Source organism: Gossypium hirsutum, chromosome D06 (genome assembly GCF_007990345.1).
Source record: "Gossypium hirsutum isolate 1008001.06 chromosome D06, Gossypium_hirsutum_v2.1, whole genome shotgun sequence".
Lineage (NCBI taxonomy): Eukaryota > Viridiplantae > Streptophyta > Magnoliopsida > Malvales > Malvaceae > Gossypium > Gossypium hirsutum.
In genome coordinates, this window is record NC_053442.1 from 32,945,631 (window position 1) to 32,963,534 (window position 17,904).

General features: G+C 35.8%; 1 protein-coding gene across 1 annotated transcript; it reads right to left on the bottom strand.

Annotated features, from left to right (window-relative positions):
- Window positions 1-15,945: 15,945 nt before the first annotated feature.
- Window positions 15,946-17,165, bottom strand: LOC107900079 (uncharacterized). Its single transcript, XM_016825792.1, has 2 exons — window positions 16,511-17,165; window positions 15,946-16,049 (listed from the first exon to the last, which is right to left on the bottom strand). Exons 1-2 carry the CDS (start codon window positions 17,163-17,165, stop codon window positions 15,946-15,948), a joined length of 759 nt encoding a protein of 252 aa, XP_016681281.1.
- Window positions 17,166-17,904: the final 739 nt, after the last annotated feature.

Genomic DNA, 17,904 nt, shown 5'->3' on the forward strand with positions numbered 1-17,904 from the left:
TTTTTGCATGGGCATATCGATGCATATTTTAAAACGATGCACACTTTATAAAATTTTTTACCCATCTCCGATACACACTACTATCGAGTTCCCTAAAAATTGTCCATTCGAATTACCATTTGTGCACAAGCCACCACTGATTTGCAGATAAACTGCCACTAATAACACTTTGAGGACAAGCCACCACTGATATGCAAATGTACTACCACTTATAACACTTTGTAGACTAGCCACCACTGATATGTAGATATATTGCCACTTACTTCGACCTTTCACAAAATCCCACCCCATGTATGTGGCATGACAATTTCACTTTTAGACACATGTAAGCCACTTTTAACACTTAGGCATGTGAACATGCTCACATAATCACATTTCACTAATCTTCACTTTAACATGTTTAATCATGCTTGTCACATTAGATCATAAGTCTCAATATTCACATACTCATATATATATCACATACTTGAATCACCAAATATATCACATAAGCCAAGCAACACATGTCATGAGAACGAGATCTAGACATACATCATTATTTATAACAATAGTCACATCATATCACATATCTCATGCGTTTCACAAAATGTATTTCAAATAGAGTCACTTACTTGGGTCCTTTGTAATAAATCTTTCAACTCCTCTCTGAATACTTAGTGTACTCATAATTAATTATGTTTAAGTTATTAATATAACAAAAAATAATTATATAACATACAATAAGTAGAATCGATCCCACACCTTTTATCGAAGATCCTAAAAGCCACAATCCTTATTATCGATTTCGCTTTGATCTAACTCGAAAGACATATCTAACACATGAATAATGATTATTGGTTAGATCCATTTGAAAATAATTTATCACTAATAGATCAGTTACTAATAGCCTTACCAACACTTACCCCACGGTTTTGGACTCTCGAAAAGATGATTTCAAATGCAAAATTAGGGGTCTCCCCTATGATTATCATTTGCTCCTTCAAAGATTCTAAGGAACAGTATTACAACAAAAATAAATAATAATAAATAATTATGCCATGGCCACTATACCATTTAGCCAAGAGGAGGAGTCTACGATCGAAATAACCTACACTTACAAACTTGATTAAATAAAGATAGACGATGAATTGAAAAAGAAACAAGATCAGTGAGTTGAACGATCTAAAAGAACCGTTAGAGCAAAATGAGTATAAGTTTAATCAATATATGGAACAACAAAATAAAGAAGGAAAAAAAAGGAAGAAATTCAACCACTAATGGTAGTGGTGACAGCGGCGGTCTGGTGACGAGGGAGCGGTGGTCCGACGATGCTTGAAGAAAAGGAACTATATGAGTTTTGGTGCAATAAGGTTGGAGAAGAAAATAAAAAGGCAAGGGAGAAATGTAGGAGAAAAAAAGACTCGTGGTGGTGATCACGGTGGCGATGGGAGGAGAAAAAGATTAGGGGAGGAGGTGCAGTGGGCATGAGGCATGGTGAACGGTAATAAAGGGTTCAATCACGGTGGAGGAAAAGAGAAAAAGTTAATAGAGAAAGGGTGGTGGTTTTTGTAAATAGAGAGAAAATAGATGAGAAAGGAAGAGGAAAAAGAAAGAAATTGGAGAAAGAGGGAGGAGGGGGCGACAAGGAGGGGTGATAAATGAGAATACAGTTTGGTCAACATGGACTAGGTTCAGTGAACCTCTACTAATGGTAAAGGTGAGAAGTTTTGGCAAGGGAGGGAGACATGGAGTGAAAAGGGGATCATGCACCCTCAACTTATGATAAGTTTGACTCTTAATGGAAGAAAGAAATCCTTCTAAATATGGTGACTATAGGGTAGATGGCAACTTCTTAAGCACATGGGAAAAATTGTAAATAAATTTAATTGAAAAGGTGTGAACAATAGGACCTGAACCTTGGACCACTAGGATAGCTAAGGAGTATTAAACCACTAGACCACTTCATTCCTTGTTTTCAAACTTGTTCTAATAATAATAAAAATATGAGATGTGACAACATTCCTCTATAATGAGCCACTTGTAGCCACTTCTAGCTGTATATTCCCCTGTTTTATCCCTCTCTATATCACTTCATCCCTTTGTACATGGTTCACTAGTGGGATCAAAAGAATTTTTTGCAATTGATCATCACCAAACAAATCCCTAATATCATTATGCTTCTAGGTAAACACGTCCTCATTAATTAAATCTGAAACAGTAGTGTACCTAATATCAATATTTTAAAACTGAAGTCTGCCATTTTCAAGACCTAGTAACCACACATTATTCCAGATGTTCACAGCCAACCCATTCCCAATCCTCCTTCTTGTTCCTACCTCAATTAGTCTGCAGGCTCCCTAGATACTCCGCCAGGTATATGAAGAGTAAGCTCCCAATCGTGCACTCATAAAGTCCCCCTAGGGAAATCCTTAGCTTTCATTACTCGAGCAAACAAACTATTAGGTTGCGTAATTAGCTTTCATCTCTGCTTCACTAGTAGGGCCATATTAAACATATTAATATCTATAAACCCTAACCCACCCTATGCTTTTAGAGTGCACAAAACGCTCCACCTACACCAATGTATACCCTTACCAGACTTCGAATTTCACCACCAAAATTTACACTCATTCTCTAAATTGCGGCACAAAGTAACAGGAAACATGAAATATTGGATAGCATAAATCGAGATGGCTTGCAAAATGGACTTAATGAACACTTGTTCCCCCCAATCAATAAATATCGCACACTCTAACTTTTCATTTTCCTTGTCAATTTCTCCTTTATGTCCACAAAAGCATGTTTTTTCCTTCTACCCACTGTAGTTGGTAAACCAAGGTACCTCTTTGGATTGTTTGAGATTCGCACTCCCAAAATTCCTCCAACTTGTTCCCTCACAACATTATCCACATTACAATTAAAGAAAATAATAGATTGATCAAAATTAACTAACTGACCCGATACACCTTCATACTCGAACACCACTGATTTCATGTTATTTTCCCTTTCGACCGGGGCTTCACCGAACAAGATGATATCATCGAAAAAAATAGATAACTAACAACTAACTTACTTTGTCCTATGCTCGCCCCATTAAGCCTTCTTTACTCTCTAGCCATGTGAAGTAACCTTGAAAATCCCTTGGCGCAAATTATAAACAAATAAGGGCTAAAGGGAGCCCCTTGCCTTAAGCCTCTAGAAGGTCGGAATTGCTCTCCTTGAACCTCATTCAAAATTACAAATTACGAAACACTGGAGACACACCTCATAACAAGTGTAACACCCCTAACCTGTATCTGTCATGGAAACAAGGTTACAAAGTATTTTTGGAATTACAGATCAAATAAACAGATATTTCGCATTATATAGCATTCATATCAAAAATCAATCATCATAACCCTTATATGAGTCCTCGAAGCTCAAAATAAACATTAGAAACAATTCGCGACTAAATCAAGTACTCAGACAATTTTTCAGAAAATATCAAAAGTTTTCAAAAGTGTAAGGGACATACGCCCGTGTGGCCAGGCCGTGTGTCTCACACGGTCAAGAGACACACTCGTGTCTCAGGCCCTGTGGGCATTCGAATTAGTGACAGATGGCTGTAGCCTAGCCCGTGTCCAAATTTGGGAGCTCTCTGACTTGGGTCACGCGACCAAGCCACACGCCAGTGTGCTAGGTCGTGTCAATAACTCAAGCATATTGACTTGCATTAACAAAGTGCAAGGGTCACACGAACAAGCCACACGCCCATGTGCTAGGCCATGTGAATAATTTGAGTATTCTATTTTGAAATTTAAAAGATGCAGGGACACACGACCAAACCAGACGTCCGTGTGCTAGGACGTGTGAACAATTTTTAGTATACTGACTTGTTCAAAATTTTAAAATACAAGGGACACACGACCGTTTTACTTGGCTTTGTATCACATACGGCTGAGACACATGCCCGTGTCTCTACCCATGTGGATGAAATAGGTTATTTTTCTAGCCACATTTCTCGCCCAATTTGTCTTCTACCTACATTAACACTTTAACACATCAACAAGCCACAACAAAGCAATCAAAACAAGCCATAATCATGTCCTAAACATAACCTATCATATAAAATCCAAACAAATGGCTAATCTTAACAAAATATATTTATATGCCAACATTGGCCAATTTACACTATACATGCCATTATAACCAAAATAATTTACTTTATATACCGAAATGGGACGATGGATAGTGTGATGTGGCTTCGACCAACTTCCAACCTTAACGAGCTTCCGAGTTACTATAAAACAGGGAAAATGAAACAAAGTAAGCATTTAATGCTTAGTAAGTTCGTATAACATGGAATTTAACTTACCATTTAATCACATTAAAGGTAAGCATTCTAAGCATATTCAAATCACATTGGCCAAAAGCCCTAACACATATCCTCATCAACCATGTTAGTCATGTATTTCATATGAATATCAATAAACATGTATGAGCTCAACAATAATCAAATTTCCATATAATATCTTTCCACATCACATGTTCATATAACATGTACAAATCATATCCATGTATTTCAAGTATATACTCGTAATAATTCGTCTCAAATTCATATTATCTCATGTTAGAAATTTGCCCATTGAATTATTCAAAATATTGATGGATACATGGGTAGTAAACACGAAGTGTACAAACAATAATCTGTTAATTCACATTCAGGAATGCTCGTATGAGCATGTAAATGGGAAGCTCTTTCGAGCCGTGCAATGGGAAGCTTCGGAGAGCCATTTATCGGGAAGCTCATTAGAGCCAATTATCGAAAAGCTCTGGAGAGTCATTTATTGTGAAGCTCATTAGAGCCAATTATCGAGAAGCTCTAGAGAGCCATTAATTGGGAAGCTCTAGAGAGCCATTGATTGGGAAGCTCATAAGAGCTATAATTAGGAAGCTTATGGGAGCCAATATCGGGAAGCTTCGGAGAGCCATTTATCAGGAAGCACATTAGAGCCAATTATCGAGAAGCTCTGGAGAGCCATTAATCGGGAAGCTCATTAGAGTTGTTGTAACACCCCGTACCCGAGTCCGTCGCCGGAGTCGGACACGAGGGGGTTTGCAGACTTATCTCACTTCTTTGCACAATCCATTTTAAAAATTTCCAGGCAGTTGGCTAACTGCGTCACTGTCACCTTAAAAATCATATCTTGAGTTCAGAAACTCGGAATCCAGTTCCGTAAATTTTCCCTGAAACTAGACTCATATGCCCATCTACATATTTTTTTCTAGAATTTTTGGTTGGGCCAATTAGTACAGTTTATTATTCAAAGTCTCCCATGTTACAGGGATCGACTACACTGACCTTTGCGCATTACGACTTGGTTATCTCCCTGTACAGGGATTCAATACTGATTCCGTTTGTTTATATAGAAACTAGACTCAAAGTGGAATCTATACATATATGGCTTGACTCCTAATTGTCTCTGGTTAATTTGTAATGAATTTCCAAAGTCAGAACAGGAAATCCAGAAACCGTTCTGGCCCTGTCTCACGAGAACCTGAATATCTCTTAACATACTGTCCATATGATTGTTTCGTTACTTTCCCATGAAAATAGATTCATCAAGGTTCGTTTACATAATTTATTCACTATTTAATTCCATTCCTACTATTTTTAGTGATTTTCCAAATCTACATCACTGCTGCTGTCAGCATCTGCCTTTAAGGTAGACTTTACCTATTTCATAGTTTCCATGATTCAACTAGCCCTTTTTGCATAAATAGCACAATTTATGATAGTGATTAACCATTCCCATGGCCAATCCTTGTCAAGCATATCCACACCAAATGATTATAACATTATACTCAAACACATATAAGCCATTTTCGCATGGCTATCCAAAATTATACAAGTCCAAAGGGTCCACGACCCACAACAAACGGGTAGTCCTATACATGCCATTTCGAAGTTCAACCAAAATTGTACCAAAAGGGGGGCTTTGATAGTGTGGGCGACTTGGACTTCAAGATCCCGAGTCCGATAGCTGGAGAACCAATCTATAAAATAGAGGAGCAATGAAACGGAGTAAGCAATTTATGCTTAGTAAGTTTTGAGCAAGGAATTCCAGCACAACAAAAGTATAGCATTCATATAGCTAAACGGATAATTTTATATGCACAAATTTTCGATATCATACTTGCTTCACATTACCAACCCTTATGTACATACACAAAAGATCAACTTAGCCAAAGGTCGGTAGCTCGTTTATCAACTGAGCGAATACTTATTTGTAAGGGCTCAACTAAATTCAAGCACATACGAAACATACCTCAATGTTGGGATGTTTCTAGAGTATTAACTGAAATTTTTACAGCAAGATCATTCATTCCCAAATCACGTACCTTCGGAATTTAACCGGATATAGCTCCTCGTTCAAATGCCTTCGGGACATAGCCCGGTTATAGTAACTCGCACAAATGCCTTCGGGACTTAACCCGGATTTAGTAACTCGCACAAATGCCTTCGGGACTTAACCCGGATTTAGTAACTCGCACAAATGCCTTCGGGCTTAGCCCGGAATTAGTATCTCACACAAATGCCTTCGGATCTTAGTCCGGATATGGTCACTTAGCACAAAGCCTTCGGGACTTAGCCCGGACATCATTCAAATAACCATGTACATTTAACAATAAATCATGGCACATTCGTATTTCATTTTCGTTAGCAAAACTCAAACACAAGACACTTATCATTCTTGTAATTTCGGCTCAATAGCCACACACACAAAGAGCATGATTTTGATTTGCTTAAAACATGATCTAATCAAATCTTAATTTAAGCCCTCTTACTCAAGAACTTACCTCGGATGTTGTCGAACGATTCCGATGGCTATTCGACCACTTTTTCCTTCCCTTTATCGGATTTAGTTCCCCTTTGCTCTTGAGCTTAATTAAACAAATAAATTGATTTAATCATTTGAGCATCGAAAAGAGGAACACAAGGCACTGAGCCCATATTTATACATTAGACATTAAAGTCACATATGTACGGAATCATGAATCAAACTCAACATTTTAGCTAATTTTCCCCCTTGGCCGAATTTTCTAAGCCAAGACAAAAGCATCAATATGCTTGCCTCCAACCGAATACATGCAACACCAAATCTTCTTCCTATGGCCGAATATGCATGTCTATGTTGGGGCCGATTATATGCTTAATACTTCCTACAAGTATGGTTACTTGTATTGATTATAATTATCATCTTGTTTCAAGTTCAAAACTTGGCTAATACACACATATATACACTAGTAAAGCATCCTCTCCCTTTCCATCAATTTAACACATGCATTGCTCATTAACATACAAAAGTTATATTCGGCCTTAGCACACAACTTGCTAGCCGATTCTTCCCCATCTAGCAACCAATGCACATATGTGCTCACTCAAAAATGCTAAAAAGGAGATTCAAGAATCATCAATCCACCATCACATGCATCATTAACAAGCTTCATATTTAGCATGCAATGGCATTAACACTAAATCCACCTAGGCCGAATCTTAACTCATCTTCATGCCTCATCACCACAACATCAAACATCAACCAAGAATGATGCATCCATGGCCGAGTGTCATTTCCATCACATAGCAAGATTTAGACCATGGGCTAGGTAGAACTCAAGCTAACAACTAAAACATGCATGCATCTCATGGAACATCATCAAACATACCTTAGCCTAGCTACATGCATGGCCGAACCTCTTCAACCTTTCTTCTTCCTTCCTCCTTAAAATTTTTGGCCAAGGATGAACCAAAGGATGAGCACTTTTTTTTTGTTTTTCTTTCTAGTTTCGGCAAAATGGGGGGGGAGAAACAACCATACACTTTTTTTGTTTTCATCATATTCCCTTTCATTATTTAATTTCCATGCTCATTATTTTATTTTTTTCCACCCATGATGCACCAACCCAACATGTCTATGACATGTCTTGCCCATCACACTTGGTCTACCATGCTTGTCATGGCCGGCCACTACTAATAGGGGGGGAAATTGACATGCAAGTCCCCCCTTTTTCAACATGCACTAATAGGCCCTTATGCTTTGACCTATCACATTTCAAAATTTTCTCACATAAGTCCTATTGACTAAATTCACATGCAATCGACTAAATCGAAGCTTAAAACTTTCACACACTCATATTCACATATTTTAGACAATAAATATCACATTCAAACATTTCGGTGATTCGGTTTAGCGGTCCCGAAACCACTTCCCGACTAGGGTCAATTTTGGGCTGTCACAGTTGTGGTGTGTCCGCAACACATGTAGAACCATAACCAATCCGAGAACCCTTAATGACAATGTTATTTGTATTCATTGAATTTTTTCGGTTCAAACGGGACTTGATACTTATTGGATATCTTCGGATATGTGATCAATACTTATATGTAGCAATTATATATTTCACAACATAACATTCAATTTTAAACATATAAACATACAATTTAATTACACGAACTTACCTCGACAAGTGTTCGTAAACTCAAAAGCTACTTATCCGATACTTTCTCTTTTCCTCGATCTAACTCTATATTGTGTCTATCCGAATCTATACGAATGAATTTAACTCAATTTAATACAATTCATATTCAATTCTTTCCAATACACATCTTTGGCAAAATTACTATTTTGCTCCTATACTTTTAATTAATTATGATTTTTCTCCCTAGGCTCGAAAAATGAAATTCATACAATTTAATCCTTATTCCAAGCCTAGCCGATTTTCATATGTCAATAGAAGCCCATGTATTTCATAAAATTGAAAATTTTTCTATGAATTTTCCATCTTTTCAATTTAGTCCCTAAATCATAATTTCATCAAAATTTAATCCTTATTCCAAGCCTAGCCGATTTTCATATGTCAATAGAAGCCCATGTATTTCATAAAATTGAAAATTTTTCTATGAATTTTCCATCTTTTCAATTTAGTCCCTAAGTCATAATTTCATCAAAATTCTCTTTACAATAGTTGTTTATCTATCAACAACCTTTCATTTTCTACCATAAAACTTCATAATTCAACTATACTCATCCATGGAAAAACCTTAACACTTTAATAGTTTTGTAAATTAATCCCCAAGATAGCTAAATTAAGCTTTACGTTCTCGGAAACATAAAAATCATTAAAAACGGGACAAGAATACTCACCTCATTAAGCAAAATAAGCTTGCTAACTTCAAGCTTCTATAGCTAGGGTTTCCATGTTTTATTTTTAGGAAAGATGATAAAATGATAATATTTTATTATTTAATTCATTTATCATCTTTTATTTTATCATATTTCCAATTTAAGCTTTTACTCTATTAAATTTTTCAATGATGAATAATCATCCTTATCTACTAACTCCTCTAAATTGTCTATTTGCCATATAAGGACCTCAAATTTTGAATTCCATAGCTATTTGGTACCTTTAGGTACTAGAATTCAACTTTTGCACTTTATGTAATTTTGTCCTTTTCATCAAATTAAACAAGTAATCGATAAAATTTTCTTAACAAAAATTTCATACGATATTTCTATCATGCTGTAGACCATAAAATAATATTAAAATAAATTTTCTTCTGGCCTCGAATTTGTGGTACCAAAACCATTGTTTTCATTTCACTGAAAATGGGATGTTACAACTCTCCCCCTAAAGAATTTTCGTCCTTGAAAATCTTACCAGTAAAGAGGTTCGGATATTGCTTTCTCATAGTTTCTTTAGGTTCCCAGGTAGCTTCTTCTATTTCGTGTCATTTCTAGAGAACTTTTACTAAAGTTACCTTTTTATTTCTCAGTTCTTTCACTTCACATGCCAGAATTATGATCGGTTCCTCACTGTATGTCATGTCAGGCTGAATCTCAACATTCGTTGGGGAAATAACATGTGAAGGATTTGACAGATACCGTTGTAACATAGACACATGAAAAACATCGTGAATCTTTTCTAATTTTGACAGTAAAGCTAATTGGTACGCAACAGGTTTGATTCTCTCTATAATTTCATACGGCCCGATAAATCATGGACTCAGTTTTCCTTTATGGCCGCACCGAAGAACTTTCTTCCAAGGTGAAACTTTTAAAAATACTTTGTCACCAACTTGAAATTCTATCTCTTTTCATTTAAGATCCACATAAGATTACTAACGATCTGAGGCTGCTTTTAAACTGTCTCGGATCACTTTTTGTTTTTCTTCAGTTTCACGAATCAAATCAACTCCATGTATCTTTTTCTCACTGAGCTTAGTCCAATACAACGGAGTTCTACATTTGTGACCATACAAAAGCTCATACGGTGCCATATTTATGCTTGATTGATAACTAGTATTATATGCGAATTCGACTAACGATAGATATTTTTCCCAATTGCCTTTGAATTCTAAAACACAACACCGAAGCATATCTATAAGAATTTGAGTCACACGTTCAGATTGACCATCCGTCTGAGGATGAAATACGGTACTAAAATGTAATTGTGCACCCATAGCTTCTTATAACTTGTTCTAGAATCAGGATGTGAAATGTGGATCTCTATTTGAAATAATGGAGACTGGTATTCCATGTAACCTAACAAACTCTGAAACATACAATTCCGCTAATCTGTCCAGAGAGAAATCCGTATGTACCGGAATAAAATGTGTAGACTTCACCAAACGATCGACGATAACCCAAATAACATCTTTCTTTTTCGGAGATAGGGATAACCTTAATACAAAATCCATTGTAACTCTATCCCATTTCCATTTCGGTATTGTCACTAGCTAGAACAATCCTGAAGGTACCTGATGTTCAGCTTTAACTTGCTGACATATCAAACATCTAGATACAAAGTCAGAAATATCACGTTTCATTCCCGACCACCAATACATCTGTTTCAAATAATTGTACATTTTATTACTCCCTGGATGAACAGACATAGTACCATTATGAGCTTCATGCAAAATTTTCTATACAAGCTCTGAATTCTTTGGTACAAAAACTCTACCTTTGAATAATAGATAGTCATCGGGTCCTACTTGAAATTCTGAATCAGAAGTCGACTCACATTGTACCAATTTAACTTGCAACTCATTATCACTTTTTTGAGCTTCGTAGATCTGTTGTAAAAACATCAATTTAGCTTTTAACTTAGCTAAAATGGAGCTATCATCAGACAATGTCAACCGGGTATTCATTGCTCGCAAAGCAAATAGAGAGTTTCTACTCAAAGCATCTGCAACTACATTTTCCTTTCCCGGATGATAATCAATAAGTAAGTCATAGTGTTTCAATAGTTCGAGCCATCTACGCTATCTCAGATTCAATTCTTTCTGCGACATCTGATACTTTAAACTTTTATGATCGGTAAATATATGACACATTTCACCGAACAAATAGTGTCACCAAATTTTCAACGTAAAAATAATAGCTGCCAATTCTAAGTCATGTATCAAGTAATTATTTTCATGTGGTTTTAGTTGTCTAGAACCATAGACTATTACTTTACCTTCCTGCATCAAAACACAGCCTAAACTATTCAATGACGCATCACTGTAAATCACAAATTCCTTACCCTGTGACAGCCCTAAACTGACCCTAGTCGGAAAGTGGTTTCGGGACCACGAAACCGAGTCCTATAAGAAATTAAAAGATATATTCCGTGTTTATAATGTGAGTAAATGCATGTGTGAAAGTTTCATGCATTAATTTGATTATTTTTATGTGAATTTAGTTAAAAAGGACTTATGTGAAAAATATTAAAATTGTGGTAGGTTGAAGTGTAGTGGTCAAATATTGCATGGCTTAAAATATGGGGATTTGCATTTCAAATTCCCCATTTTTATGTAAGTGGCCGGCCATGATGATGGTTGAATAGCCATATATGCATTATATATTATATTATAATAGTTAATGGTTTAAACTTTAAAATAAAAAAAGGGGAAGCCATACATCCTTGCCTTGTGCTTGCCAAATGTTGAGAAAGAAAGAAGAAATATAATTATTAAATGATATTTGGCCACTACATAGGTAAGTGGACGGTAATGGACCACCATTTAAAAGGTTTTGATATTAAATTACAAAGATTAATTTAGTAATTGGCTTATTAAAATGAAATATAATAGAAGATGGTGATAAAAACAAAGTTACATCCATCCTTTCTTGCATTTTTGCCGAAAACCATAAAGAAAAGAAAATGGAAATGAAGCTAGGGCATTCGGCTATGGTGAATGTATAGATTAAGGTATGTTTAATGCTCTTTCATTGAAAATCCTTGTATATTTGGAGTGGTCATCAAGTATAGAAGTCAGCTCATGGCAAAATTTTTGTAAATGGATGAAGATGACATTTGGTCATGGATGTTTATATTTCTTTGATGTTGGTTTCGATGTTTTGTGTATTGAGGGTTGATAATAGATGGAAGTCGAATGGTTGTTGTATGTAGATAGCATGCATGCTAATAATGTTTTTATTTTCTACTTAATATCTTATTGATTATGAGTTAACATGAATATTTAGTTGAACATATACCTTGAATTATGTTCAAAAATTTTAATTGATTAGTTGTACTCTTCTTTTTTGCTTTTGAATATTCGAAATATTGAAGGCGAAAGGCTGGAAAATTTCAAGTTGAAATGTTGTCCAAATGCTGGAAATTTAGCATGCATATTCTTTTATTTAAATGCTTTGACCGAATGTTGGAAGTTAACTTGAATGCTGTCTGGTTGCTGCATGATGGAGTTAAAATTGAACTTAAGATAGTTTATTACTAATTAATTTGCTGCTGTAATGCTGTAAATTATTGGCTGTCCAAATTAGGACAAATTTATGGTACTTAGCTAATTAATATGCTGCTGTAATACTTAAATTATTGGCTCTCCAAATTAGGACAAAATCATGGTGTTATGTACTAGCCGAGCTTTGAATTTAAATAATGGTTGGAGCACCGTGTGTTGTAATGAGATTATTTGAGTGAAATCATAGATATTTATATGATGAATTCAATTGTGGATATACATGCTTAAATAAGATGCATACATGAATGAATAGATAGCTTGGTGTTGCATGTATTCGGTCATAAAGGTGCACATGAGGAAATGTTAGATTAATTGTATTAAATTGCTCAATGTGATTAAAAATGCGTATGACCATTTTGTGTTTGAGCTATAGGTGGCCATATGACCTATCAAACTCCTTGTCATATTCGGCCATAAGCTAGCATAATGAGACTTTAATAAGTTAAATTTGTTTGAATTAGCTCAAGAGCTTAGAGGACCAAAGTTGGATAAGGGAAGGGAAAAAGTGATCGAATAGCCGCCGAAATCGTTCGACCACATCCGAGGTAAGTTTTAAGTGACTAAATGTTGAGTAAATTCAACTATAATAGGATATAATGAGTTGATTTAATAAGATATGATGTGGCCATGATATGTCTTAAACTCAAATGGTAAGTTCCTAAGTGTTTGGACTTGGAAATTTAAGAGCAAATTGTAATAATTTGCTCAGGACAGCCGCAGTAACGTGATTTTAGAAAATCACTATAAATGTTTGGTGTGGAATTATAGGCTGAATAAAATATACAATCAAAGCTTAATTAGTCTAGTTTCTTATAAAAGAGACCGTGTAAGCAAAGGAATTTCCTATAAAGAGATATTTAAAGTTGTGTGAGACGGTGTCAGAATGACTCCGTAATCCCCTGTTCTGTTTTAAGAAAATCACTATAATTTGTACAAAAATGGTTACAAGATAAAATTTATATGCTTAGACTCCTTAATGAGTCTAGTTTCAAATGAAATCAAATAGAACATACTTTGAATTCTGTGCAATGAGAATTTTGATTCGTAGTGAAGACTGGTCAGATTAGTCAAACAGTGAAACAGGGGAAACTTTAAGAAAAATCTGGTATTGATTGGCCAAACCTAAAATTCTGAAAAATTTATGGATGAAAGATGTACGAGTCTATATTCAGGGAAAATTAACAGCAAGTGATTTGGAGTCTTGTAGCTCCGGTTATAAATAATTTAGTGACCATTGCTCAGGAAAACAGCTCGTAGTGAATATGTGATTTTGTTGTAAACATGGATAAAACTTGTTTTAGTTGCTCATAAGCTATTGATTAAACCCATACTTGAATTCTAAATCGTGATATTGTAAGTTTATGAGTATTCGAATATGAAATGATAGTATGGCGTAAAATTGAATTATTCATTGGAAAGTGATGGACGTAGATTCGGCCAAGACCAAGTCTGTACATGATAGTATATGTGGTATGTGAAGTATATTTGAATAAATGTGAAAGTGTATATATGTGATAAGACCTAATGGCCGATGTGATGAATGTGAAAGTGTATATATGTGATAAGGCCGAATGGCCAATGTGATAAATGTGAAAGTGTATATATATGTGCTAAGGCCTAATGGCCGATGTGATGAATGTGAAACTGTATATATGTGATAAGGCCTAATAGCCGATGTGATGAATGTGAAAGTGTATATATGTGATAAGGCCTAATGGCCGATGTGATGAATGTGAAAGTGTATATATGTGATAAGGCCTAATGGCCGATGTGATGAATGTGAAAGTGTATATATGTGATAGGGCCGAGTGGCCAACGTGATGGATGTGAAAGTGTATAAATGTGATAAGTCCCGAAGGGCATTTGTGTCAGTACTATATCCGGGTTAAAACCCTGCAGGCTTTATGCGAGAATATTATCACTGATTAATGTCCGTAGGCTTCGTGCTCGTACTATATCCGAGCTCTAAAGACCCGATGACTACGTGTGGAGATTTTGTCCAGGTAAGCCCCGAACTAAAGGTTTTGCTGAAGATTCAAGTAAAGCGTAAGATTATATAACTTCACAGTAACAATTGGTAATAAATACGTTCAACGCGTTAAGTTGGTCAGGTATGTATTTTGAGATTATATTTAAGTTTGATTTAGACTAAATCACAAGGTCGTTATGTGATGCACATGTGAGTAAAGCAATAAGACTGTTCTATGATTATTGTGCATTTGGTCAATGTGGAAAGTCAAAAAAAAAATATGTAATGTACCTATGATCATAAGAGGTCACTATCAAGTGAGAATTTATCTGCCTATTATATATGATGAGATGTGCATATTCGGTAAAGGGATGGTATGCCCGAAGGAAGAGTGAAATAAAAATACGAACAACTATGTTATAATTTGATTGTTATCTGTTGACACTGCTTAAAACTTACTAAGCATTATAATGCTTACTCCGTGTACTTTGTTTCCTCTGTTTTATAGATCTCATTTGGAAGCTACAGGCTCGGGGATCATCAGCAACTAGTCACACTATCACTATCCACTGTTTGGTACTGCTACGTTTTGGATTATCTTATGGCATGTATAGAATAGACTAGTAGTGAGAGGATATTTTGGTTAATGTATATAAGCCATGCGAAAATGGCATCTTTTGAATGTGTACTTATAAAAGTTTAAATTGTATCACTGACTGTCTTTAGTACTTATCTAAAGGAATGTTCAAAAAAAAAATTTACTGTTCTGATATGAGTTTCAAGACTGGTAATGCCCTTTTATCTATTCCGGCGACGGATACGGGATTGGGGTGTTACATACCCGATTCAGGCTGAACTAGAATTGGTGCTTCAGTCAACAGGGCTTTCAACTGATCAAAACTTTGCTGACATTTATCAAACCATTCAAATTTCACATCTTTCTATAATAGTCGTGTCATCGGAGTAGCTATCATAGAAAACCCTTTTACAAATCTCCGATAATAACCAGGTAATCCCAGAAAACTTCTGACTTTAGACATATTTTTTAGTGGTTTCCAGTTAACAACTGCTGAAATTTTATTCAGATCCACTCTAATGCCTTCAGCCGACACTATATGTCCCAGAAAACCAACTTTTCGAAGCCAAAATTCACATTTGCTAATTTTAGCATAAAATTTTTTATCTCGCAAAGTTTGCTAAACAATTCTCAAATGCTCAGCATGTACGATGCTATCAATATTGGTGTTGTTCCCGGTACAAGATCTATAGCAAATTCAACTCCTCTAACTGGCGGTAATCTAGGTAACTCATCTGGAAACACATCAGGATACTCACAAACCACTGGCACTGATTTTATCTTTGATTCAGACACTTTATATCCAATACATAAGCAAGATAAGCATTACAACCTTTCTTATATATTTCTGTGCTGACATAGTTGATATCACATTAGAAAACCCGTCCAATTTATTTGATTTAATACAAAGCATTTCACCATTCTGACATTTCAATACTATATGTTTTGTTTACAATTCACCAAGGCATAATGCAAGGTTAACCAATCCATACTCAATATCACATCAAATTCATCAAACGGTAATAGCATCAAATCAGTTGGGAAACAATAATCCCATATCATTAACAGACAATTCTTGCAAAATTTATCAACCATCACATACTGGCCTAGGGGGTTTGATACTTTAACCACGAATTCAGTAGACTCGATAGGTGAATTTTTACTAGATTCAGGCAAATATATGAATGAGTTGAACCAGGATCAATTAAAGCAGTTACACCATTATCAATAAGAGAGAAAGTACCATTAATAACATCTGGCGTAGAGGCATTTTCACGTGCACAACTAGCATAAGTCCTAACTGGTGCTCGTGCTTCAGATCTTACAGTTAAGTCTTTTGTCACACCACGACTACCACTTGTATTTCCAAGATTACGAGGCAGTCTACCTTTCGCAGCTACGTTGCTCAGCCTCAAAGGTTGAATACTATCTTTTTCAGGTTTCTCCGGGCAATATCTAAGATAGTGGTCAAAGGAACCAGATCTGAAACAAGCTCCACTCTTCATTCTACACTTACCAAAATGTAGCTTATTACAGTGCTTACACCTAGGTTTGGTGTTTCTAACACTATCCGCACTTGCTACAAATGTAGCCTGAGATCTTGGACTAGAGCGTCGAGTACCTCTGTCTCTACCTGAATATCCTGCAGAGGTAGTAGAACGGTCATAATATTTCTTTGATTTCTTTGATGCCAGCTGGTGTGACTTTCCCGTAAATCTTTTACTTGGAACTCTAGCTTTAATCTCAGCTTGTCTTTTCTCTTTACTAAGTTCTTCAGCTTTATATGCCCGATCAACCAGTACAACAAATTTTTTCAACTCAAGAATCCCGAATAATAATTTTGTCTTCATTTAAACCATCTTCAAACCATTTACACATTGCGATTTCAGTCGGGATACATTCTCTGGCATATTTACTCAGTCGAAAAAATTCTCGTTCATATTCAGATACTGCCATGTGACCCTGTTTAAGCTCTAAGAATTCTTTACGTTACTGTTTAAGAAACCTCTGGCTAATGTATTTCTTTCTGAACTTAGTTTGGAAAAATTCCCAAGTGATCCTTTCTTTCAGCACAACAAAAATTAATATATTCGACCATTGATAAGCTGAATCTTTTAACAGAGACACCGCACATTTAAGACATTCAGCCGGTGTACAAGATAGTTTATCAAGAACTCGGATAGTATTTTCTAACCAGAACTCAGCTCTTTCAGGATCATATTCAGTGATAGCTCAAAATTCTTCTGCACCGTACTTACGAATTCTATCAACATGAGGCTTACTGGCTCTAGCAGGTTCTGTACTTTAAGGCATAACGGGAACTAGTTGAGAAACACGAGGGGGTGAAGGTTGTTGCATAGCCGTATTTGTTCTTACAAATTTAGTAAACCATTCATTCATCATTTGGAAGAAGGCTTCTTTAGCCTCTCCTCCTTGGCCCTCAGATACGGGCCTTCTACTACTCGAGGCTGCTCTTTGCACAGAGGCTTGAGCATTACTTTCAGCTTCCTCAGAATCAGCTCAGTTGGATGACATTGCTATATAAAAACATATTTTAAAATGGTCAGGAGATATCACACTATCACAGAT

Bases quoted from the DNA above. Each gene is read 5' to 3' on its own strand.
- LOC107900079 (XM_016825792.1), bottom strand. From the start codon at position 17,165: ATGAAGACAAAATTATTATTCGGGATTCTTGAGTTGAAAAAATTTGTT. The intron at 16,050-16,510 runs GTTCAACTCATT...ATGTGTTTCCAG, and splicing joins AACTGCTTTAATTGATCCTG to ATGAGTTACCTAGATTACCG.